General features: G+C 58.9%; 1 protein-coding gene across 9 annotated transcripts in view; it reads left to right on the top strand.

Annotated features, from left to right (window-relative positions):
• IQSEC1 (IQ motif and Sec7 domain ArfGEF 1) overlaps window positions 1-25,511 on the top strand; it is a 205,598-nt gene that overhangs the window by 125,199 nt on the left and 54,888 nt on the right. The window contains exon 1 of one of the 9 annotated variants that reach the window (XM_066241770.1): window positions 17,054-17,348. The exons of 7 other annotated variants lie outside the window; for them this stretch is intronic. In XM_066241770.1, the coding sequence (XP_066097867.1) occupies window positions 17,284-17,348 (65 nt within the window). In that variant the 5' untranslated portion in view covers window positions 17,054-17,283. Of the gene's footprint in view, window positions 1-17,053; window positions 17,349-25,511 lie in introns of those variants that run through there. One more of the 9 variants, XM_066241774.1, reaches the window with a different exon arrangement.

The following is a 25,511-nucleotide window of genomic DNA, read 5'->3' as shown; positions in this document are numbered from 1 at the left end:
GGCCAAACAGGTCTGTGGGGCTGTGGTCTGTCACATGTCTGGCTGGTGCTGACTTGGACTGTGGCGGATTAAGCAGGGGCTCAGGGTTGATGACCTGAACTGACTATCGCACAGGCCAGGGCGGTGGACAGAGGAAGCTCTGTGTGAGCCACACAGGAGGCCACCAGAGGCCAGCAAGGCGGCAGGCCCCTGCCAGGACACTGGACCGAGGTAAGGGAGGACCAGGATGGTCCCCGGCCGTGTCTTCCCTGACCAGCTCCGTCTGGAATATAAAGTGTCCCCTCCCAGCTCTTCTTTCCATCTGGGTGTTTGGGGCAGCCAGGAGGCGGAGGTGGCCCTCTGGGGAGGCCCCAGTCTGTGCAACAAGGACACGCCAGGTCTCCGGCCTCCATGGGAGCCCTTGGGGGCTCACACACACAGACGTGCTGCCCATCTGTCTCCCAAGGGCCTTTGTGTTCATCTCAGTGTCCAGGGCCTACCTACTGGGCGGGGAGGGTCTCTGCCAGCCTCGGGCCTGACTTCCAGACCCTGGTGCCTTTCCCCAGGCTGTGGGCAGTGTCTGGCCTGGCAGGACACAGCCTTCCTGCTGCCGGAGTCACCAGGGCAGGGAAGGGAGGAGGACGTGGGTGTGTGCTGAGCGCCTTCCTAATGCGGGGCACCTCCCCTGGGGCCATCCTCACTGCTGCCTCGCAAGGTAGGAAAGAGTCACCCACTTAGTAGATGAGCAGACTGAGGCTCAGGGCAGGGCCGTGTCCAGCTGGCCTGGCCCAGGAAGGTGGGATGGACCCCTAGGATCTCAGCTGGCCTGGCCCAGGAAGGTGGGATGGACCCCTAGGATCTCAGTGGCCTGCCTCCATGACCCCTCGAGGTGGCAGGCTCTGACACCTCACCCCATTCCTTCCAGAGCAGTGTGCTGCTCCCTAAGGCTCTCTGAGAACTATGGGCCTGTGGGGCCAGCAGCAGGAGCCAGGGCTTAGGACCTGGGCTCTGTCTCCTCATTTGTACGTGTGTGTGTGTGGGGGGGGGGGGGATAGCAGTGTCCCCCGCTCAGATCACTCTGAGGCTGAAACTCAGCCTGCCCAAAGGGCCGCACGCCTGGCCAGCTCCCTCGGGAAGTCTTGGCCTTTGTTTTTCTAGGAAGGTCAATACCTGGGCTCCCTCCCCCTCTGAAATTCCAGGCTCCTGCTGCTCTGTTTTCTGTCTTCCTGGCCTTTTTGTGTGTGTGTATTTATTTCTGTGAGTTTCATATTTACTTAGGAAATACAGGCACATGGCAAAAATGTTCACTGTTGTAAGAGTATACAATGAAAACTGCGTCTGCCCCTCCTCTCCCCAGAGCAAACACAAAGAGCACGTTTTGGACACTTGGTCAGAAATATTCAGGGGGTATAGCTGCCCCTCCCCCACCCTCTGGGCTCACGCCCGGCTGCCCCTCCCTCCAGAAGGCACACATATTTGTGGACGCGGACGCCAGACCTTTCTTGTCGGCAGGACGGGAGGGAGGCTGCAGCCTGCACGGGACAAATAGGGGGACTGTTGAGCAGCAAAGAACAGTCCCTCTGTGCCCAGCGGAGGCCCAGGTTGGAGAGCAGCTCCCTCCTCCCCACTCCAGCAGAGCTGGTTCTGGATTGGGGGTGGGGCCTGGGACCTGGTTCCAGCTGGCCATTGGGTGACCTTGAGCCAGCCCTGGCTTCCTCCTGGCTCCTGACTCTGTGCAGAGCCCAGGGCATGTGGCGACCTCCGTGAGAGGACTGAGGGTCTGTCTCCTTGGGTACCCCAACAAGACACACGTCACCTCTCCCGCCCGGGCTAAAACCCATGACGTGGGCTGGGGTTCTCACTGCCTCCCTCTGGAGTGCCAGGGGTTCTCCGTGAGGCCGCTGAAGTCAGTGCTGAGTTCTGCTGACGGTTTCCTCGTCGGCCTCGTGACTCCCAGACCTGCGGGTGTCTTATCTCTGCCACAGAAATCTCTCAAGGGGTCGAGCGCAGGACGTTATCTCCCCCAGGTTCTGAGCAAAGAAAGTGGCAAGTCGCTACATGTGGCCACATGTCCTGCCTGCATGACGACAGGCCACACCGGGAAGGCTCCCAGCCCCCTCGAAGGAAGAGCAGAGTCCACTGTTGGTGTTGGGAGGATGGCTAGGACCAAGGGTCACAGGCCCTCAGGGGCAGAGCTCCAGGCTCGCAGTGGACAGCTGTTCGGGCTGCTGCTGGACCAGAGCTGTGGGAGGGAGGGAGGTGCTCAGGCCCAGCTGGGGGCTGAAGCGCTGTGTTCACCAGAAGAGGGTGCCCTTTTCAAAGTCACAAGCACGGTCTTCTGTGCTGGTGGTGGAGCCCACCTTGCCTGCCCTCTGGTGAAGGGGGTGCTCAGGCCCAGCTGGGGGCTGAAGCGCTGTGTTCACCAGAAGAGGGTGCCCTTTTCAAAGTCACAAGCACGGTCTTCTGTGCTGGTGGTGGAGCCCATCTTGCCTGCCCTCTGGTGAAGGGGAGGTGCCCAGCATAGGGGTGTCCTTCCCACGGGCGTGGTCCCTGCTGGTAATCCCCAGGGGGAAGGGACTCGCACACCCTCCTCCGTCTGTGTGAGGGACGTAAGGGGACCCAGCCAGGTCACACTCAAAAGGGCCGAGGCAGCATGCTTGGCCTGGGGGTCCACAGAGTGGCCTGGCTCAGCTCATCCGGGCCCACACCTCATCTCGGCCCCAGCGCTTCCTGGCTGCCCACTGGCCAGGGTTAGTATCCCCCAGAGCTCGGGTATGAAGGACTTACCTCGGTGCCTGGTCGCTTGGGACGTGGACATTGTGTTTGTGAAGGTATACTGGTTTTAGGACAGGGGTTCCCATGAAGGATACATCATTCATTTCACCCATAAATATTTCTTGAACACCTAGTATGTGCCAGGCACTACATGAGGCTGGACATGGGTGGTGAGGACAACAGATGTGGTCCTTATCCTTGTTCGTGGGCTGTTGGGAGAAGGAGGGAAGCGCTTCCGTGACAGAGCCAGCCGTTACCAGGAGGAAGTGCGCAGTAGTGCCTGCGAAGGTCAGGCAAGGCATCCCCAAAGGAGCTGAGGCGTGAAGGTGAAGTCAGGGTTAAGTAGGTGAAAAGAGAGAGAGAGGCGTATCAGGCACGGGGGAACAGCACGTGCAAAGGTCCAGGGGCAGGAGTCAACCTGCTGGGTGAGAGCCCAGAGCACAGTTGGGGGTGGAGAGAACAGACAGGCAGAAGCCAGATCCACAGGGGCAGGTGTGGCGTGGAGTTCCCTGCTTATTTCTGAAGAGTGAGGAGCCAGGGTTTGAAGCAGGGCAGTTGACAGGGTGTTAGATTGGCATGTCCGTGAAGCTGGGTCTGAGTCCCAGCTCTGGCTCTCTCTGCACCACCGGGAGGGTGGGGGAGCGGGCGTCTTGGGTTGTGCAGCCAGGAAGAAGGAAGTCGAACGAGGAAGCGTAGGGTGGGATCCCGAGGCTGGCTCAGGCACCGCCCTCTGGGCACGTTCGCGGGTGGAGCACCGCCCAGTCATGGGCTCCGTCTTGGGCCAGGAAACCAGACTGCAGTTCTCCAAGGGGGCTGCAGGTGGCGCCAACACCCCACTGGCGGCAGGTGGGCCGGACCACGGGGGACCAGCCCATGGAGAGCTGGGGTTCGGGGACAGCTCCGCTGAGGCCCAGGCGGTGCTAAGTCTCCCCGCATTCTCCACCCGCACCGGAGCCGGCGCCCGGACTGCTGGTCCGGGGTCTCCAGCCGGCAGTTGCCCATCACCACGCATTTCGTCCCCGCCAAGTGCCCTTCCATCAGCTGTGGCCTGAGCCGTGGGCCTGGGGACAGCTGAGTGAAACCAGACTTCGCAGGGGAGCTTGGGCCCAGCTCTCCCTCTGCAGCCTCAGGTCACTGAGCTGCAGCTAGTGAAGCCTCAGCTCCCAGGACCGGCAGGGGGTCAGCGAGTTATGCATACAGTGAGTGCCTGACACACAGGAGCCTCACCAGGGCAGGCACTCAGGGGCCAGCACTGCTCGGCAGCCCCTTCTCTCACCCCACGGTGGCCCCTGCCCCGGGCACCAGAGCTGGCGCGCAGAGACGCCAGCGTGTGTGAATGGAGAAGTGCCTGCCCTGCCACGGCTGGGCCCCGGCTTGAGCCAGCTGTTGGTGTCAGAGTCCAGCTCCCTGCATTGTGGTGCTGCAGCCTTGCATCTCAGCAAGTGGTCTGGCTCTTCTGAACCCCATCCCTCCTGTAAGATGTGGGCATGCCATCTCTGGAGTTGGGAGCGTGGCAGGCACCCTGTGTGAGCCTCACAGAGCCCCTGGCACCAGACCGGTGCCCTGGAAGTGGCACTCATGGCCAATGCTGGACGGTTAGCAGCTAACCGTTCCGGCCACGGGACTGAGGGAGGCCAGGGAGCAGAAGAGCAGTGAGCAGCAGGAGGAAGTGACTAGAGAGGCAGCGTTGTCCCCAGACTGGGGGAGATGGGGAGCAAGCCTAGAACAGGGCCCCCCTAGGCCAGGAGGCAGGATCCACTAGGAATGCCTCCCAGGCAGGGACGAGCCCCACTTCGGGGAGAGGCAGGGGATCCTAGAAGGGAAACAAGGAGGGCCCAGTCCAGCACGCCCACTCCTGGGGGTCAGTCCCCACGCTGGGGGGTGGGGTCACATCCGGTTACCTTGAACCAGGGTGACATTCCGGCGGACAGAGCTGACACGCTGAACACATCATTGTGTGCTTTGTAATTACCAATTGTGTTTCTGACACGCCAGGGGTTCCCAAGCTGTGAACACACGAGTAACGGTCATTTACACAGATTGTGGGAGAGACCAAAGCTAGCTGTGTCCGGCTGTTTCTGTGGGTTCCATCCAGGGACCCGGGGCGCAGCCTGGGTCTTGAGTTTACATGTATGTCGTGGGGTCAGGTTATCTCACCAGCCCAAGGCCCACACAGTACAGAGACTCCTACACTGTTCACGGGGGAGCGGGGGGCTCCACGAGTGGGAACCCCAGCTCTGTCAGGACCAGCTGAGTGGCCAGGAGGTACGCCATTCAGCCTGTCTGTGTCACGATTCCTTAGAGAGTAGATAACTGAGTCCATGATGGCCTCAAACACCGCCCGTGTGCAGGAGGGGCTCCCTGGGACCCGTTTTCCCCCTGTTTTCCCCCCATTTTCCCAGGGCAGGAGATGCACAGCCTCGTTTCCCAGAGGAGGGGCAGGGTGTGACCTGCACCCTTCCCCACCCTTCCACCCCTTGACCTCTGGCGCTGTACCAGGGCAGCCCGCCCCAGTCTTAGGTGACAGTGAAGCTGTGGGTGTTTTTACTTGCTGTAGAAAGTGTGTTCTCAGACCCCGGTCACCCACCCAGAAGGGTTTCTGGAAGTATGGGACCCAGGCCATGAGTGGGGTTGAGCGGAGTCCCGGTGAGCATCCACACAGCACTCAGTGACGTGGGGCACAGCACCGGGGACCTGGGAGCGCTCTCAGCCCTTCCCACAACACCCAGACCAAAGTAGCAGTGTTGCTAACGTGGCTTGGATACCTCTCTGTCACTCAAAACAGGCTTAGTTATATTCCCTTACTTTATAGGAAGTGATGTCAGCACATGGTCCAATAGCTAACGATACAGAAGGGCGCACCATGAGCAGGGAGCCTCCCTCCCCGCCCTGCCCCGTTCCCCCAGAGGGAACTACTGTGCAGAGACGTGTACATGTATTACCATGCATGTGTGGCGTGCATGTGCGTGCACTCTCTCCCCTGTTCTTCCACTCGGGTACGGCCTCTTCACCTTACGTTCTTCACTTAGCCACGCGCCGTGCACCTCATTCCTGACGAAGCACCCCTGCCTCCTGCCGCCTGCTGCCGCTGTGGTGTGGGGCCTCCACTCTCTGGGTTAAACCCGCAGGCCCTCCCTCAAGCGTGGCCTTCTGCTGATAATGGAATGCAAGCAGTATTTTACATGTGTTTTGGGTTTGGTGATTATTTATATAGGAAATTTCAGTTCATGCTCAGTGAGACTGGTTTTCCCCTTTGCAGCAACACGAAGTGCCCCCGACGGGAAGAACAGCTCAGGACTCGGTACGCCATGCTCTGGGGTCCCCGGGGGAACTCACCTGGCCCCTTCTGCCAGGTGCCTCTCCCACAGACAACCCCCCCCCTTGGGACGAAGCCCAACTTCATTGCCTGGACTCACTCTTCACACTCTATATATAATAGTTGCAGATCTAGAATTATATTTTTCCAAGCTCCCAAAGCCTTTGCCCAGTGTACCTGGGTTCTAACCCTGGTTGTATCATTAATGGGCTGTGTGTCTTTGGGCAAATTGCTTACCCTCTCTGGGTTTCAGGGCCTCCATGATAAATTGGGAGGCAGACCTGCCATGCAGAACTGCTGTTAGGGTTATGCGAACTCGTTTGGCAACCGGGCTGGCACCGTTGCCTCTGAGTCGCCCGTGTCTGACTTCTCTCTGTGTTCTCTGAGACACCCAGTCCAGGCCTGACGGGTGCGGGGGGGGGGGGGTGATAAACGAGGCAGGAGCTGTTGAACACGTATAGCAGCACACACGTTCTCAGTTGTAGGTTTATTTAAGTCATAAGGCACACGCACCTGCTTCCAGCATTAGTTCTGAATCGGTGGAGTTGGGTCAAGCTGCTGAAGCCTCCCCTCCCACTGGGATGAGAGAAGGGTTCTTTCAAACAATCACATAGAGAGGGTTGCGCGGAGGACGTTTAACCCACTTAAGAGAAGCCGTGATTATACGAGCACTTAGTGGTATCCATTTGTCATAAATGAACGCAACTATTCATTACAGCGGAGGCCGCTGGGGCCTTGGCTGGGCACCCCCGGGTAGCTGGTCTGTGGTGTGAAGGCACCACTTCACGGTCAGCAAGCTCCTTCCCTCAGAGTTCCTGAGGACGCTGACCTGGCCTCCCAGGCACCTGAATTGCTGGCAGCCAAACGGGACCTTCTGCAGCAGGCAAGCCCTTGCAGCTCTCTCCATGTATTTATAGGGTTCCTCAATTTCCTCACTCCCTTTAATGCACACAGGCTCCAGTTTAAGCAAAGCTACTGGGAAAGAAACCCAGATATGTCAAGATGGTTATTCGCTTTGCCGCCGGATGCCTCGTTGTTGTTTTTTTTAATAGAATCTTTAGCTGACAGGCTCCTTTAAGTACCAGGCCTAGTGGAGCTAAGAACTGGTGTTTTGTTTTTTTTGTTTTTTTTTTTAATTTTTTTTTTAGATTTTATTTATTCATTATAGAGAGGAGAGAGAGAGAGAGAGAGAAGGGGGGAGGAGCAGGAAGCATCAACTCCCATATGCGCCTTGACCAGGCAAGCCCAGGGTTTTGAACCGGCAACCTCAGTGTTTCCAGGTTAATGCTATATCCACTGCGCCACCACAGGTCAGGCAGAACTGGTGTTTTTGAAAAACAACAGTCTTGCCTGCCCTTCCAGGGTCTGTGGTATGCAAAGAGAGGTGTTGGCTCAGACTGAGTAAGACGGGGATCTGGAAGAGGGCCTTGCCCCGCCTGTGGCTGTCCCCAAGCCAGAAGGAGCCTGGTTCACCACGATCCGTTCACTCACCTGATGTGACTGAGCCCCTGCTGTGGACCAGCACCGTCCGGATGCTGGGCTGAGTGGTGGACAAAGTCCCCTCCTTCACAGAGCTCTGTCCTGGTGGACGAGACAGACAGTACACGAATCAATAAGTAATTCAATGAGATAAAAACATAGGCTGTGCAGTGGGCTTTAAAGGGATAAAATGAGATTAAGGGAATGGGGGTGTGCCTTCCCTGGGGGGTCCGGGGAGGTCCCTTGGAGGAAGTGACGGGGGAGGGGGATCCGTGCGGTGGAACACGTGTGCAGTGTGTCTCAGGGCTCCAAAGTGTGGGGTCTCTACCCCTCCCGGACTGTAGCCTGGGGGTGGAACCCCAGAACTTCATTCCTTCCTGGTCCCAGGCTCCCAAGCGGTTCCCAGCAAGGGCCTCTGCCAGGTGGGCTCAGCTCTGGGCCTGGTTTGCTGAGGGAGAGGGAGGGAGGTGAAGCAGGTGCAGGCGTCAGGGGAGGAGTGGGCAGAGGCCAGACTGCCCCTGGATTTGAACCACCGGGGCCTCAGGAGCCTCAGCAGAGCTAGCAGAGCCACAGTTCTTCCTCCCGCTTCTCCCTGGCTGTGCTCCATCCCGGGGGGGGGGGGTGTTCCCCGGAAAAGGAATTGGGATTTGTGACCGGGGTGCTGGGAGCTTACTGAGTGTGGGCAGTAGGGGTCAGAGTGCATGCTGAAACCCTCTTCTTTCTCTGGACAATAGGATGAGGGTAATAGTGATGGTACTGACCTTGGAAGGTCATCGTAAGGCTTATGTGAGGTGGGCATGCAAATCATTGAGCGCAGAACTTGCATCCAGTGGGTCCCTCGTGTGGGTGGAGAAGGGACGAGGCCAGCTTGATGGCACAGCACATTCATGGTTTGCAGGCTGAATGGGCCTGGGCACCAGTCCCTGTGTGACCTCTCTCGGGTATGTTACTAAACCCTGAGCCTCAATTTATCGGTAAACAGGAGGGTTTGGAGGATTACACCCAGTCAGTTCTGTAAAGTGCCCAGTGCAGAGTGTGTGCTGTGAGATGACCATGGCTGTGAGAGAGGTGACAGCCCCTGGGGTAACGGCAGAGGAGAGGTGAGAGGGGCTCGGAAAGACAGGTGCAGCCTGACCAGGCGGTGGTGCAGTGGGTAGAGCATCGGACTGGGACGCGGAGGAAGTAGGTTCAAAGCCCAAGGTCTCCGCCAGCTTGAGCCCAAGGTCGTTGGCTTGAGCAAGGGGTCACTCGGTCTGCTGTAGACCTCCCCCCCCCCCGCAGGCACATATGAGAAAGCAATCAATGAACAACTAAAGTGCTGCAACGAAGAATTGATGCTTCTCATCTCCCTCCCTCCCTTCCTGTCTGTCCCTATCTGTCCCTCTCTCTGACTCTGTCACAAAACAAAAAAAGAAAAAGAGAGAGAGAGAGAAAGAGAAAGAGAAAGAGAGAAAGAAAGAAAGGCAAGTGCATTTCGCTAAGATGGACATCCACACCCAGGTATGGGGAGCTGGGATTGGATACCATCCTGGCGGAGCGGCCCACTTCCAGGCAGCACCTGGCTGGGAAAGAAGAGAGGGTCCTCTTCACTCCACACACATTGGCTTTCTTGTGCGTTTGCTCTGATGTGAGGTTCAGGGGTCACCATGGGGCAGGACAGGGGCTGCCAGGCTCTGAGTGCCTGCTGAGTGCCCAGCCCTGGCTCGGCAGTTATGCGTGTCACTGCCAAGCCTCACACCACTGCAGCAAGGAGGGCCTGTGCCCCTGTTGTGGGTGCAGGTGTGGAGACCCCAGGAAGCTGGGTCACTAGCCTGTGGTCACCCGGGGAGGGAAGATACCTGTCCAGGACTGCTAGGCACAGGGCTGCCTCTTCCGTTTGGGGCAGAGAACTGGGGTGGCCTGGGCTGCATGGGAGGCAGAGAGGATGGGCACAGAGGGGCAGGCCTGGCGCTGCTGGGAGCCGGTTTCCAGAGGGAGAGCTGAACCCACTTGGTGCAAGCACCACGTTTCTGCCCCTCCCTCCCCGGGCCCGGCGGTGACTCCCTGTGCCGCCCGCCCATCAGGGAAAGCTGGGTTGAGTATGAGAGGCTTTGATTGAGTCTTGGGGCTGGCAGGGCACCCTGATGGGAAGTGTGATGGACAGAGTGGCAGGGAGGGCAGGGTCAGGGAGGGGCCCTTCGTAGTGAAGCAGCAGCTCAGCCCTTTGCTTCTGCGTCACTCCCTGGAACCCGCAGGACCTGTGAACGACCATCTCCCCTTCACGTTAACAGAGTCACAGCTCATGTAGCCAGCCTTCTAAAGCCAGGCCTGTTCTCTGCAGGCCCCGCCCCCTGGACTCCTAGACCAGCAGTCCAGCTCACCCAGCTGGGTCCAGCAGAGGGAGCAGAGGGTTGGGGTGGACCCACAGGAAGGGTTGCGGTGAGCACATTCGGACCTGTGGCCACCACCATCTTCCTCCACTTGTACAACAAACTGTTACCTTCTATGTGGCAGGGGTTGCAGTGGGCAGTGGGTTCCTGGAAGTGTGGAGTGCGCTGGGGATTTGGTCTAGGAGGTTTTTCTTGGAGGAAGTGGCCATTCCTGGCTCCTAGGTTCACATGGTCAGTCACACGCCGGGTGTTCCAGAGCTCCCACAGAGCCACCGGTACCTGGACCAGGGTGGGGTGTTGTCTCTCCTGGCATCAGACCCTGTGTCCTAACTGTATTCTATTGCAACCTTTCTCTTGAGGGTCGTTCCCATGCTCTCACAGGTGGCATTAATCTGTGTCAGCTGTTGGCATAATGACAACTCCCTCTAATTTTTATTGTTCCTTTAAAGACCACAGGAAAACAGCCTTCTTACTCCTCAAACCATGATGGTGCGCTGGCTCCGTGGCTTCCTTGGTCAGAGCCGTGGGGAAGGAACTGTGGGAAGGAAGTCAGGTGACCAGTTCTTGGCTGCGCCCCAGCGTGACGTGGGGGAGGGCTCCCCACTTTCCTACTCTCGGGTTCCTCATCAGAATAGTGGGACGGCCGCGCTGGGTAACGGTGACTCCTGCCAGCTCTGAAGCTCTCAGATGCACTAATCTTAAGGTCACTATAATCTCACTGTCATGGCCCAGATTTTGGTTGATCCAGGTGCAGTGACAGGTGTCTGGAACCGGGCCAGGTGTGGTGAAGCAGTGTCAGAGCCAGAGCCCCACGCGGGTGTGTGGAGAATGGGTGGAGAGCCGTGATTCCTGCCTCTGGGGTGCAGCAGTCCGAGGGAGGGGCTCCCATGCTGCCTGGGGGGTAGGTAGGGACAGTAGGGGATGCAGCTGAAGAGAAGGTGATGTTTGGGCCAAGCAGACAAAGTGAGCAACTCAGGAACTGGGAATAGCATAAGCAAAGGCACTGGGACAGGAAAGTGCCTGGTGCATTCTGGGAGGAGCGACCTCGTGGGGATGGGAGCCGGGGGTGAGGCTGGAGCGGGTCTGGGGCTGGGTGACAGTCTGGCGGTGCCTGGTGCATTCTGGGAGGAGCGACCTCGTGGGGATGGGAGCCGGGGGTGAGGCTGGAGCGGGTCTGGGGCTGGGTGACAGTCTGGCGGTGCCTGGTGCATTCTGGGAGGAGCGACCTCGTGGGGATGGGAGCCGGGGGTGAGGCTGGAGCGGGTCTGGGGCTGGGTGACAGTCTGGCGGTGCCTGGTGCATTCTGGGAGGAGCGACCTCGTGGGGATGGGAGCCGGGGGTGAGGCTGGAGCGGGTCTGGGGCTGGGTGACAGTCTGGCGGTGCCTGGTGCATTCTGGGAGGAGCGACCTCGTGGGGATGGGAGCCGGGGGTGAGGCTGGAGCGGGTCTGGGGCTGGGTGACAGTCTGGCGGTGCCTGGTGCATTCCGGGAGGAGCGACCTCGTGGGGATGGGAGCCGGGGGTGAGGCTGGAGCGGGTCTGGGGCTGGGTGACAGTCTGGCGGTGCCTGAGCAGAGGACTGACCATGTTGTCTCATTCTGAGTAAACAGCGCTCAACCTCCTAAAGTTATACCAATGCCATTTAGTTCACTTTGTTCAGTGAAAGTCCATGGTGTGCAAGTGGCTTCTGTTAAAATGACTGGAGTTGGAAAAGGAGCTTGGCGCTTCATAAGAACAGCTTTATTTGAACGGATAATTTCTCTTCTGGGGACTGACTGGCTTCCCTGCGACGCCTCTCTAGAGAGAGGCAGCTGTGCAGCTGTCTCTGTTTTAATTTTTTTTTTTTTACGGCATCCAACTTTTACATGTTCGCTGGACTGTCCGTGTTCCTGCTGCACCATCCCAGCCGAGGGGCACTGTGGCCCGGGGGTGGGCAGGTGGGGACGGTCAGTGTTCCTCTCTTCACCTCTCTGGGCCTCACTTTCCCCGTCTGTCACATGAGGCGTTGGACTGGAGGGGTGATCCCAGAGCGGCTGTAGGGATGCTTGTTCCCGTGTTAAGAAGGGCAACATGTTAATGACCCATAGATGCTGAGAGGGAGCTGGACCAGGCTGTAATGCAAAGGTAACTGCTTCTTATGGCCGCTGGTGGGACACGGTCTGCTCGGAAGACAAGGACACAGGAACAGCCAGAGGCGGCTTAAGTGTAGTCTGGAACTGGGGGTCTTTGTGGCCCGGTTCTGGCAGGCTTCAGAGTCTCTTAGAAGATGCTAGAAGACTTCCAGTTCCTTGGATTACTTGTGTCTTTTATTGATTTCTTTATTTCATTGGCCTTTTTCTTATGGTGATAAACACTTACTTAAAAATTTTAAAACTCTGCCAGGGCATAGCGTGGAAAGTCTTCCTTCCTCCTGCCCCCCACTGTCCCAGCTGGATCTGTTACCTAGAGGGCGAAGGCTCATCTCCAGGCATCTCTGGAAGCCCCCGTTCCCTTCCCAGAGGCAACCACTGGTACCCGTGTCCTGGATGTTCTCTAAGAAATAGTCTACGCTTACGTTAGCCCACAGAAGCACATTATCGTGAATGCGTTTCCCATTTTTCCGGACTCCAAATATCCATGTTGTGCCTCAGATCTTTTGCTATGAGTGCGTGTGCCTTCATTTAAACGTAGGGCTCCACGGATGGGGGCACCGTAGCCTCCTTAACCAGTCCCCTTTGAGGGACCCTGTGTGTTCCCTCCTCTGTGTTCTGTTACAAACAGCTTGTATCCTTGGGCCTCTGTCTTTGTGCACATGGGCAGCTGGTCTGTGGGATTCGTTCCTAACGGTGAATCGGCCCCCTCTGGGCCATCTCGTCTGAAGGTCGCCTGGCCTGGCCCTGCCATTTCCATCCCCATCTTCCCCTGTGATGTTTGGATTCTGCTCTCCCAGGGTTTGTCCCTGGGGCCTGAGCCAGGGCGGGGGGCGGGGGGGTCTGGCTAAAAAGGCAAGGCACTCAATGGGGTGCCGGAGCCAATGTGAACCTTCTTTGGGGGAACTTCATTTATTTCGGGGTTGACGACATTTTTCTGTGGGAAGCTAGTTATAGACATCTTAGACTTTGTGAGCCATGCATCTCTGTCGCAACCACTCAACTGTGTTGTAGTGTGAAAGTATCCATATACAGTATGTAGGTGAATGGGGATGAGTCTGTTACAGTTACACTTTATTTTTAAAAAGCAGGCAGTGGGCTAAAGTTGGCTGTCGGGCCTCAGTTTGCCAACCTTTGATTTACTCAGCCGCCAGTGACCCCTGTGTCCCCAGCCTCATAGCAGGCATGGGGGACACTACAGAGGAGGACGCAGGCCCAGCCCAGCTGGTCTGACAATGTAGCTTGTGGGTGTGACGAGGGAGCCACCGTGGGCACACGAGAGTGCGCTGAGCAAGAGGAGTTTCTGTTATGGACCAGGAGCCAGTCAGGGGTTTTCTGGGGGAAGTGACATTGAATGCTGAAACCCACAGTCCTAGCCATGAGCCAGGCACAGGGGGCAGTGTCGGAGTCTGAAAGAAGTTTAGCATTGTGGGGGTGTGGTGCGTGTGGAAGGGCATGGGGAAGGACCCGGCTGGAGAGATGAGCCAGAACCAGGCCTCACAGGCTGGCCACGTGAAGGGGCCGGCCTTCACTCTGACAGCTCTGGGCAGGGGCACTGCCACTGCCACGGTTGACCTTTCAGGAAGTGCCACATGTCTGGTCCAGGGCAAGCAGGGAGGCTGTGGAAACTGGGAGGCTTTCAGAAGCCAGGGGAGGGGATGAGGTTGGGTTGTGGCAAGTGAAATGAGTCAAGACAAGCAGCTCAGGACTGAAACCCAGGACAGTACAGTCGAGGTGAACACTTCCATGATTCTCTTGCATCCTACAACCCTGTATGTGGGCTCTTGTTCACTCCTTAAGGACCCGTGCTAATGTCCCTTTGTCTCTGGAGCCTCTCGTGGGGCAGAGTTACAGACTCCTTCAGACTATCAGGACATGGAATGGGGGGGGGGGTAGGGGTACACTTGTCACAGCAGTATCTCCCCATAGAGGTCTCAGGAGACAGATGCAGCATAAGCACTAATAAATGCTTGATGAGTGCTCCGCTCATCAGCGGAGAGGTGGCTGATGAGCCACACTTTGTAGCTGAGGAGACTAAGACGCAGGAGTAGCTAAGCAATTTGCCCAGATGGTACATGTACGAATTCTTCCCAGTCTAGTCATTTCAGCAGAAAAACGGGCTTTCTCTGCCTCTCCAGGCTGGAACTTTTCTCGCCCACCTGATAATCTGCTAAATTATTAATCCGTGAGGCATTCGCTGCACAGAAGCCAGAGGCAGACTTGCGGGGAAGGTTAATCCGGGCAGGAGCATGGAGAGAGAGGCATTTGGTTTTCAGGCACTCTGCCCCACGAGAGACTCCATCCTGCGGTGGTCCAGATGCTCATGGGGAAACCCAATCCCCGTCTAAATCCCAGCTGGAACGGTGTCTGGTGGGTGGTGAGACCCTGGGCCGGGAGAAGTGCCTGGGATTCTTAGAGACGTGGGTCTTGAGGCTGTTGGAGCCTGTCTGCACTCTAGCAGCTGGGCCAGGGAATTCTCTTGGCTGTGTTTACAGCAGCCTATTTTTAGAGGGCAGTTAAAGCCGGGGTGGAGTTCCCCCCCACCCCAGCCAACTATTAGCAACTCTGTTTCCTCCCACTCCCTCCACCCCCGCCCCTCCCCACCCCACCCCTACCAGGATGCAGGGTGTGGTCGTGGTCTTTGGACAGTGTGCTCAGTGGTCTTATCCCAGCACTCTGTAGGTCAGGGGTCCCCAAACTTTTTACACAGGGGGCCAGTTCACTGTCTCTCAGACTGTTGGAGGGCCGGACTATAAAAAAAACTATGAACAAATCCCTATGCACACTGCACATACCTTATTTTAAAGTAAAAAAACAAAACGGGGACAAATACAATATTTAAAATAAAGAACAAGTAAATTTAAATCAACAAACTGACCAGTATTTCAATGGGAACTATGCTCCTCTCACTGACCACCAATGAAAGAAGTGCTCCTTCTGGAAGTGCAGGGGGCCGGATAAATGGCCTCAGGGGGCCGCATGCGGGCCCTGCAGGGCCTGGCCCAGGCTGTAGTTTGGGGACCCCTGCTGTAGGTAGTGCTCTTGTCCTTCTTTCTGATTCTAGCTGTCCTAGTGGGTGTGAGGCAACATCTCACTGTGGTTTTGATCTTCATTTCCCTGATGACTAGTGATGTTGACCATCTTTTCATGTGTTAGTGGCCATTCATATATCTTCTATGGAGAAATGTCTATTTGAGATCCTGTGCCCATTTACTTTTTAATTTACTTTTCCTGTGCTCATCTTTTTATTATTATTATTCATTTTAGAGAGGAGAGGGAGAGACAGAGGGAGAGAGAGAGAGGAGAGACAGAGAGAGAGAAGGGGGGAGGAGCTGGAAGCATCAACTCCCGTATGTGCCTTGACGAGGCAAGCCCAGGGTTTCGAACCGGCGACCTCAGCATTTCCAGGTCGACGCTTTATCCACTGCGCCACCACAGGTCAGGCGTGTGCTCATCTTTTTAAAAGATTTTATTTATTGATCTTTTCGTGGAGAGAGCAGAGAGAGAGAAGGGGGAGGGAGCAGAATGGGAGGCATCAACTCAGAGTAGTTGTTTCTCATATATCCCTTGACCGGGCAAGCCCAGGGTTTTGAACTGGCAACATCAGCATTCCAGGTTAATGCTATATCCACTGCACCACCACAGGTCAGGCTCCTGTGCCCATGTTTAAATTGGGTTATTTGCCTTTTATTATGGAGTTGTAAGAGTTCTCTATAGTAGTGATACTAGAGCCTTATCAGATGTATGGTTTGTAAGTATTTGCTCCCATCCTGTGTCTTTACTTTAAACGTAGAAAAGAAGACAAGTGAAGAGGAAGAATACAGAGATGGCAGTGAGGGGCCTCTTGCCCAGGTGCCCTAGTCAGGTGCACTCCTTGGCTCTAGGGATTCCCTCTTCCACACTGCAGGCTGGAAGCTCAGCCCTCTCCCCTCCCTGCGCCCAGCCCAGTTTCCCCACCTGGGAATAACACTCATCTTCAGGCCCTTTGCACTCACTCCTCGTCCCCAATGAAAGATGTGAAAGGACGTTATCACGAGGCCCCCACATTTCCTGATTCCCATAGAATGGCCAGCTGCCTGACGCTCCAGGAAGTGGGCTGGCAGGTGGGGCAGCCCAGGACAGGTAAAGTGGCCAGGACATTTGGGGTTTGGATTGTATCTGTGTCTGCCCGGTATCTCCAAAACACGTCTGGGCAGCCCACAGTGTGGGTGCTGGCACTGTGCGCGCCTTCACGGAGCCCGAGGAGGGTGAGAGTAAACCTGCCCGTGGGAACAGCCAAGCGGCCCGCTCACAGTCGGGAGCTGAGCTGCCTGGAAGAGGAGAGGTCGGGGCGGCGCCTCGGTGAAGCCTGGGAACTCCCCCTCCATCACCGTGTCGTCTCGAGGACAGATGTCGGCCAGGAGCTCTAACTTGCTAGCAAGCTGTCTGCGTGCAGGGAGGCGGGCCTTGTGCGCGCCTGGGAAGGACGAAGTAGCTTCCATTGGATCCTCGACAAATAGTTCCCGGAAGGGTGTCCCTGCCGCAGGCTGGGACCCACGAGCCCCAGAATGACACGCGCGAGGCAGCAAAGGCTCCTGCTACCCGCTGAGGCTGAGGTCGGGATTGGCGGCGACCGCGCCCTCCGCGGAGCAGGCCGAGTGGACTGGCCTGGCCTTTCGTAGTAGCTGCTGTGTTTGCACGGAGGACGGGGACCGATAGCGGGCACCGGCGCTGGAGCGGGTGCCGTCCCAGGGAAGGGCCTCGCCTGCGGGCACGGTGCTTCGGCCTGGACCCGCCCCGGCGCGGGCCACCCCCGGCTCCGCTGGCCCCGCCATCTGCGCTCGTGGCCCCGCCCTTCCCGCGGCTCCGCCCCTTCCCGTCGTCTCCGCCCACGGCCCCACCCCTTCCCGTCGTCACCTCCCTCTCCGCCCGAGGCCCCGCCTTCCCGTGGGTCCCGCCCCTCTCGCGGCCCCGCCCTCCGCCGCGGCCCCGCCCCCTCCGGGCACATTCCTCGGGCCCGGCCTTGCGCTGCGCCCCGCGGGCGGCGGGGGAGGAGGGCTTTGCCTGGGCGGCCCTGGTGTCGGGCCTGGGGCGGAGCGGTGGGAGCGGGCGGGCACCGGGGGGCGCCAAGGTGACCGCTCGGCGGTGGTCCGGTCCCCAGCGGGTGGGCACAGGCCCCGGGACCGGCAGGCCCTGCGGGCTTCGGCGGCGCTCTGCTGGGCCTGGGCCCGGTGGCCGGCCCCCCCTCGGCCGCAGCCATGTGGTGTCTGCACTGCAACTCGGAGCGGACCCAGTCGCTGCTGGAGCTGGAGCTGGACTGCGGGTGAGGCCCGGCGGGGCGGGCGGCGGGGTGCTGGGCGGGAGGGGGTGCGGGTTCGCCGGCAGGAGGGGCAGGAGGGCCGGGAGCGCTCGGGGTCGGTGTGTGCGCCGCGCACAGGACCCGATGCTGCCGGGCGGCGGGCTCTTGCCGGGGGTGGGGGGGCTCGTCAGAGGGCGGTGCCGGGTCCGTGTGTTCTGGACGCGGGACCTCCGGCCCGTGTGTGGGGTTGTGTCCCGCTGTCAGGGAGCGTGTGCGAGGCGGAGGGACCCGTTCAGGTGCTGTCTGTGCACAGGTGGCTCGGGTGTGCTCCAGGCGGGGCCCCCTGGGCGTGCACCTGGGCCTGCAGCCCAGGGAGGTTAGTTCTGTGTGGCTGCTGCCGTGACTGTCGGGGAACTGCCGGTGGAACTCGGGGTGTTTGTGTACGCCCAGTGTGGTCGGAGTGGAGGGCTGTGTCCCAGAGGCCGCCCTTTTCTGCTTCTGGGCCTGGGGGTGGCCGTCTGCGCATCCAGGGGCCCATATTTATGGCGAGAGAGGGAGAAAAGAGGGTGTGTATGTGCCGAGAATATCGATTTACTCACTCTGCTCGCCAGCACAGCTGCCCCTCCTCGAGCAGGACTTGGGATGAGGGGATTTGTTGACTAGCTCACTTGGCTGCTGTCAGGCCCCCTGGGGGGAGACCTACCTGCAACCAGTTGATCTTTGAGTTAAAAAATTCCGCAGCCTGTGTCTGGCAGTTGCACTGAGAACCGTCACAGGTTCTCCGCCGCCCCTCCCCACCCCAAGGGCCGGGCTTCGTGTGAGGTGGTGGGGTGCAGTTCCCAAGGATCCATCTCCCTTGCATCTGGGGTGGAGGCTGAGCAAGCCGCAGCTGCAGCGCCAGCTGTCTGGAATCCGTCGGTCTGAGAATGAGGGTCCTGGTATTCATATCCCACACGTGCTACTGCCTTAAGCAGCTGTCCCACCCTGGTATTGCGTTTGGATCTTTGTCCTTGTGGTCCTACCGTCCCTGTATTGCAGGACAGAACACTGAGTGTGAGTGGTCAGGTTTGTCAGCACCGAGGCTCTGGTTTGCTGAGTGCCTCCTGTGTGCAGTCTGTGCTGGGGACCCACCTTCAGCCTCAGAGCAAGTGGGTTGCATTTGCCCCCCAGTGCCTGTGATGTGCTTCTGAAGGAAGCTTGAAGGAGGGCCAGAGAGCATGAGCCCAGCTCCTGGCCAGCTTGCCCCTACCCAGACCCCTTCCAGCTGGCCACTCCCCCTCTCTAAACCCCAAAAAGACCCAGCGTGCTGCGGAGACCTTGGGAGAACCTCAGTCTGTAACAGCCCGCGTGTGCCTGGCTGCAGCCCCGGCCCCTCCCCACACTCCCCTTTCTAAACAGGCATGGTGAGGTAGGGAGTCAGTGACTTGAGCAGAGCATTACAAGGGGAACCTGGAGTAAAACCCAGATGTTCTGATGTCGGCCTCTGGAGAGGCCCCGCCAGCCCTGCTGGGGTTGTCAGGCTTTTTGCTCAGAGAAGTCAGACTATGAACCAGTTGTACTAATATTGACACAGCTTCAGTTCAGAAACATGGACAGGGCTGACATCTGCACAGTCAGACAGTGAGGTGACTGGACAAAGAGGTGTTTCTGGAAGGGATTGGACAGGGCCCCCTGGGCTGCTGTGTGTGTGTGTGTGTGTGCACAGCATGGATGTTATCTGTCTGGACTCTGGGACAGGGGATCGTGGTGTGAGAGGAGAATCTAAGGCAGCTCACAAACGGACTCTGTTCAAATCCCAGCTCAGCTTTGTGAGTTTGTGCAAGTTAGCGCACCCCGTGAGCCTCAGTCTCCCCTCCGTGGAAGGGCATGATGGGACTGCATGCATCACAGAGGTTTCTGAGAAAGCGGGTATCTGAAAGCCCTTGCCCAGCTGGCCGCCCGGGCCTGCAGTCAGCTGCCGGCCCATTCAGGTCAGCACTCTGCTCTTCCCACCCGCTGCCCCTGACCCCTAGGAGTTTCTTCCTTCCTCTTTTGTAAATTTCCTCTGAAAGAGGAGGGAGGAGTGTCCTCGCAGTAAGCAGGGTGGTGAGAGGACAGCACAGCTCTGTGGGCTGGGATCCTGCTAGGGTCTGGGGAGTTCCGCAGACTTAGCCCAGGTCCCCTGTGGACGTGTGTGTGTGTGCTGGAGAAGAGGCTCAGAGGCTGTGGAGTATGATTTATTATTTGTCCTCAAAAGCACATCGCAATGAGTTTATAAAGGCCATTAAGGCTCTTGAAGAATTAATTGGTGCAGCCTTGCAGAATCTGGCTGCTTCCGCTGCGTGAGCCGCTGCTGAGGAGCGATATGGTCCTACCTGGACCTGCCACTTTTCTGGCTGCTGTGGCTGCACCCGAGTTGGGCGAGGGCCCCTCCAAGCCCTGGGCCCCCGGGGCAGGCACCTCCGTGGGGAGTGAGTGCAGGAGCCGTGGATGCAGGCATTGCCCTTCTGAGCGTGGAGGGGTGCTCGTTCCCCGGGGAGCTGTGTGCGACCCAAGAGCACCCGGCTGTGCTTTCCTGTGTCTTCATTCTCTCAGCAAACACTGGCTGCACACCTCATCCGTGCGGGTCCCTGGGCTAGGTGCAGAGGGACCAGGGCTCGTCATGTGACTGTCTCTCTCAGGGCACGGGCCAGGGGGCACTCAGCAAACACTGGTGGCACACCTCGTCCGTGCGGGTCCCTGGGCTAGGTGCAGAGGGATCAGGGCTCGTCATGTGACTGTCTCTCTCAGGGCACGGGCCAGGGGGCACACAGAACCCTGGCTCCGCTCCTCCCAGCTGGCTTCAGCTGTGCTGCCTCCCCCCCACCCTCCACCCTGCCTGGGCCCTGATTTTGTCATCCTTGAAATGGGACCACAGTGACCTCCTGGGGGAATGTGACTCTGTTTCTGGTGACTGGCACATCTTAGATGCCCCAAAATGGCAGGTGTCACCACCATCACCATGACCATCTTTCCGCGTTTGTGACATCACTGCTGAGTGAAACGGTTCCTGACGGGTTTCTGACGTGGCTCTCGGTGAATTCCCTCCCGGAGGGGCTGTGCCTGAACTTGATCATACGCTTTGCTGGTACATGGCTGTGGCTTCCATGTCCTCGCTGGTGAAAAGGGTGATTTTTTTCCATTTTATTATTTTCTTGGTTTGCGGCTTCCTAATGCGGTGACAGCTTGATTTGAATCTACGGCACGGATGTGGAGCTGCAGCCGGAGTTCCTCCTGGTGCACACACGCGGGAAGCTGTGCTGGCTTGTTTTTTCCTCTCTGTTCAAAGGTCACGGTCGTAGTGATGAGGTTAACGTGGTTGCCATGAGTGAGCTGTGTGAGTTACTGAATCCTCAGAGCATGTTAGGAGCAGGGGCTTCTGCTGTTCCCATTTTTTCAGTTGGGGGACGGTCACATGACTTGCCCAGGGTCCCCAACCAGTAAGCACTAGAGCTGGGATGCAGACGGCCTTTTTGTGGAGAGAAGACCCCAAGGCCAGGCCTTGGACACTGGTAGGGGACATACATGGACAGTCACCAGCTAGTTAGTGGACAGCCTCCTCATCTGGGTCCCTCAAAATGGCCTACTCCAGGCTGGGTTGGAGTCTGTGTGCCAACGTGAATGCTTTCTCCCCAAGGGATGTTTGCTCTTGTTGCTGGCTGGGAGGTCAGGTGGTGTGAGGGTCACATGTGTTAGTACAGGTGAACCATTTATTTTTTTAAAATTTTTTATTTATTCATTTTAGAGAGGAGAAGGAGAGACAGAGAGAGAGAGAGGAGAGACAGAGAGAGAGAGGTGGGGGAGGAACTGGAAGCATCAACTCCCATATGTGCCTTGACCAGCAAGCCCAGGGTTTCAAACCGGTGACCTCAGCATTTCCAGGTCGATGCTTTATCACGCTTTATCCACTGCGCCACCACAGGTCAGGTTACGTGAACCATTTAAAGCAGTGCTTTATAGTAAGCACTCAGTAAATGTTAGTTGTAATCACTGTAATAGTTCTTACCTATCCTGGTTATTGCTGAGCTTGGAATGGTCTGTCCCTTCAGACAGGAGACCTCAGAGAGGCCCGGACAGAGCTGGCAATGACCAGCTGTTGGTACTCGGCTTCCCCAGAAGTCCTGGAGTCGTCTCCTCATGTCTCCTTTCTGGCCTCAGTTTCCACATCTGTGAGGGTGGGTGAGCTTCACGACCCCTGGTGGTCCTCTGCAGAGGGAGGGAGGATGGTGAAGGGGGTGATTCTGTCGCCAGGCTGCCTAGGACCCTGGCCCCAACTCCGACCCTCACACGCTCTGTGGTCTCGGGCATGCTCCTGAGCCTCTCTGTGCCTGGGGAGCCCCCTCTGTAGCGTGGGGTGCGGTAGTGGCTCATGGAGCTGCTGTGGTGGTTGGGTTCACACGCAGAGCACATAAGTAGCCCCGGAACCCCCTGGTGGGCGGTGGCTGTCGGGTGGCACTGCGGAGCTGAGAGGTTCCTCTGTGCTGCAGCTGGACCGTGTTGCGTGTATAGGAGGGACGTGTTCCCGGATGGGAACGGATAGTTCTCTCTTTAGCCACGGGCACGGCCTGGGTTGAGAGAGGGCAGCGGCAGAGGTGAGGGAAGCAGCTGAAGTGTGTGAGGCAGCGCCGGGCGAGACAGGCAGTGGACGGGCAAGAAGGGGCAGAGCTCGTGCTGCGTGTGTGCGGATGGGCCGCTGTCCCAGCTCTGCCCAGGTTGCACAGCCCACTAAGCGTGGACAGTTAAGAGTGGGTCAGAAAAATGTCAGCTTAGCTTGGCCGAAGGTTTCTGGACAGGAGAGGACGGGCAAGCAGCCTGCACCGTGGTAGCATCTGACATGTAGGCGGCCTTTGAGTTTTTTGGGGGGTTTTTAATTTTTTTTATTTTTCTGAAGTTGGAAACAGGGAGGCAGAGACAGACTCCCACATGCACCCGACCGGGATCCACCCGGCACACCCACCAGGGGGCGATCCTCTGCCCATCCGGGGCGTTGTTCTATTGCAACCAGAACCATTCTAGCACCTGAGACAGAGGCCATAGAGCCATCCCCAGCGCCCAGGCCAACTTTGTTCCAATGGAGCCTTGGCTGCAGGAGGGGAAGAGAGAGACAGAGAGGAAGGAGAGGGGTGGAGAAGCAGATGGGCGCTTCTCCTGTGTGCCCTGGCCGGGAATCAAACCCGGGACTCCTGTACGCCAGGCTGACACTCTACCACTGAGCCAACTGGCCAGGGCTTGGGTGGCCTTTGAATTTTAAACAGACTTATTTTATTTCAACCTCCCAAGAGTCCTATGAAGTAGCTGGCATCATTCCTATTTTATTTTATTTTATTTATTTATATATTTTTTTGTATCATTTCTATTTTATAGACAAGGAGGCTGAGGTGAAGAAATGAAGATCACATACCCACACTTTGTGGAACATAGACTGGGCGTCTGGGTTACTACAGAGCTTTCCCCTTCCCGGCAGGGCTGTGGTGGTCTGCTCCCCAGAACAGGGGATGGGGTGTGGGGAGATGGGAGCCTGCAGGGCCTTCACGGGGCCTGGCCCTCATGGATGGGCACAAGGGTGCACCTTGGTTTAGAGCCACAGGCCTTGAATCTCAAAAACCTGTTTGCAGCCCCAGGAGGTCACCTGAGGGTGGGAACCGGCCCCAGCCTCCCTGTGGGCACCAGACGACTCTGAATGGGGGACCGTTCCCCAGCCTCCCTGTGGGCACCAGACGACTCTGAATGGGGGACCGTTCCCCAGCCTCCCTGTGGGCACCAGACGACTCTGAATGGGGGACCGTTCCCCAGCCTCCCTGTGGGCACCAGATGACTCTGAATGGGGGACCGTTCCCCAGCCTCCCTGTGGGCACCAGACGACTCTGAATGGGGGACCGTTCCCCAGCCTCCCTGTGGGCACCAGACGACTCTGAATGGGGGACCGTGGGAGAGAAGGGGCTAGCAGCCGGCAGGTCCATGGCAGGTGCTCAGTCAGCACCAGACACGCTGGGTCCTTGCAGACTGGCATGGCTGCTGCAGTCACGGTTCTGACCGCTTTTCTTCTGCGCGCCCTGGGGAGGGACCCCGCGGTGCAGTTAGTCCTGGGCACAGGTGGACAGGAAGTGTTTGGGGAAGTAGCTCTTCTCTGCTGTGAGTGGAGGGGAGATGCATGCGTGCGAACGTGAGTTCTCTGTTCCCTCTGAGGCCCTTGACCTTTCTCTGAGTCATAATTTAAATGTGCAGAGCTTTTTTTCTGTGTGTCCCCCCCCCCCCCCGCCCGCCTACTATACATGGCACAGCGGCTGAGGAAGGTCACAGGCCTGCCCGTGGATAGCGTAGTCTCAGCACTGCCTTGAACTTTTTCTTACAGAAAACTTGAAGCACACAGCAGTAGAGAATGGCATCATGACCCCCATGGGCGATGTTATTGTATCGCCCCCAGATTATTTTAAAGCAAATACCAGACTTGTCGTTTTGTTGACATCAAGGGCCTGCCCCGTGGGGGGCCTCCCTGCTGGCCTGGGGTGTTGTATTGCTGGAGTGAGCCTGGGAGCAGCTTCCCTCCACAGCCTGGGCGGGTCAGCTGCCGGGGCCCATTTCCCAGCTGGGAAGACAAGCGATCCTGCCCCTCTGGGGACGTCTGTGTGGGAGGCCCTGTGTCTGGAATCTGAGGGAGCCGGCCGGTGCGTCCGCAGCAAACAGGGCTTCTGGGGGGAAGATGCAGGGCGTACTGGCCTCCATGCTCCGCCTTCCCGGGCAAGACTGGGGCTCTTGCTGAGTGTCCCCACTGTCCCTGACGCCTGCCCCTGGGCTGCCCCTTGGCAGGGGGTAGAGTTGGACGCAGGGCCTGCCTGCTGCCCCACCCGCAGGCGCACTGGCCCCTCACCTGGCGTGGCCTCTGGCCGCTGACACTGCCTTCAGTCACCTTTCTCTCTGACCTAAGAGCTCGACCTCGGGTTTCCTCCCACCACACTGCGGCTCCTCCCAGCCCAGGGGGCGGCTCCTCCCACCACACTGCGGCTCCTCCCAGCCCAGGGGGCGGCTCCTCCCACCACACTGCGGCTCCTCCCAGCCCAGGGGGCGGCTCCTCCCACCACACTGCGGCTCCTCCCCAGTCCACAGGGCGGCTCCTCCCCAGTCCACGGGGCGGCTCCTCCCTAGCCCAGGGGGCAGCTCCTCCCACCACACTGCGGCTTCTCCCCAGCCCACAGGGCGGCTCCTCCCACCACACTGCGGCTTCTCCCCAGCCCACAGGGCGGCTCCTCCCACCACACTGCGGCTCCTCCCAGCCCACGGGGCGGCTCCTCCCACCACACTGCGGCTCCTCCCAGCCCACGGGGCGGCTCCTCCCACCACACTGCAGCTCCTCCCAGCCCACGGGGCGGCTCCTCCCCAGCCCAGGGGGCAGCTCCTCCCACCACACTGCGGCTCCTCCCAGCCCACGGGGCGGCTCCTCCCCAGCCCAGGGGGCAGCTCCTCCCACCACACTGCGGCTCCTCCCCAGCCCACAGGGCGGCTCCTCCCACCACACTGCGGCTCCTCCCCAGCCCACGGGGCGGCTCCTCTCCAGCCCACGGGAAGGGCTCCTCCCCAGCCCACGGGGCAGCTCCTCCCCAGCCCACGGGAAGGGCTCCTCCCCAGCCCACGGGGCGGCTCCTCCCCAGCCCACGGGGCGGCTCCTCTCCAGCCCACGGGGCAGCTCCTCCCCAGCCCACGGGGCAGCTCCTCTCCAGCCCACAGGATGGGCTCCTCCCCAGCCCACGGGGCAGCTCCTCCCCAGCCCACGGGAAGGGCTCCTCCCCAGCCCACGGGGTGGCTCCTCCCCAGCCCACGGGGCGGCTCCTCTCCAGCCCACGGGGCAGCTCCTCTCCAGCCCACAGGATGGGCTCCTCCCCAGCCCACGGGAAGGGCTCCTCCCCAGCCCACGGGGTGGCTCCTCCCCAGCCCACGGGGCGGCTCCTCCCCAGCCCACGGGGCAGCTCCTCTCCAGCCCACAGGATGGGCTCCTCCCCAGCCCACGGGAAGGGCTCCTCCCCAGCCCACGGGGTGGCTCCTCCCCAGCCCACGGGGCAGCTCCTCTCCAGCCCACAGGATGGGCTCCTCCCCAGCCCATGGGAAGGGCTCCTCCCCAGCCTATGGGGCAGCTCCTCCCCAGCCCACACTGCGGCTCCTCCCCAGCCCACGGGC

Source organism: Saccopteryx bilineata, chromosome 8 (genome assembly GCF_036850765.1).
Source record: "Saccopteryx bilineata isolate mSacBil1 chromosome 8, mSacBil1_pri_phased_curated, whole genome shotgun sequence".
Classification (NCBI taxonomy): domain Eukaryota; kingdom Metazoa; phylum Chordata; class Mammalia; order Chiroptera; family Emballonuridae; genus Saccopteryx; species Saccopteryx bilineata.
Note: the sequence above shows the minus strand (reverse complement) of the source record. Positions and strands in the feature narration are given on the sequence as shown.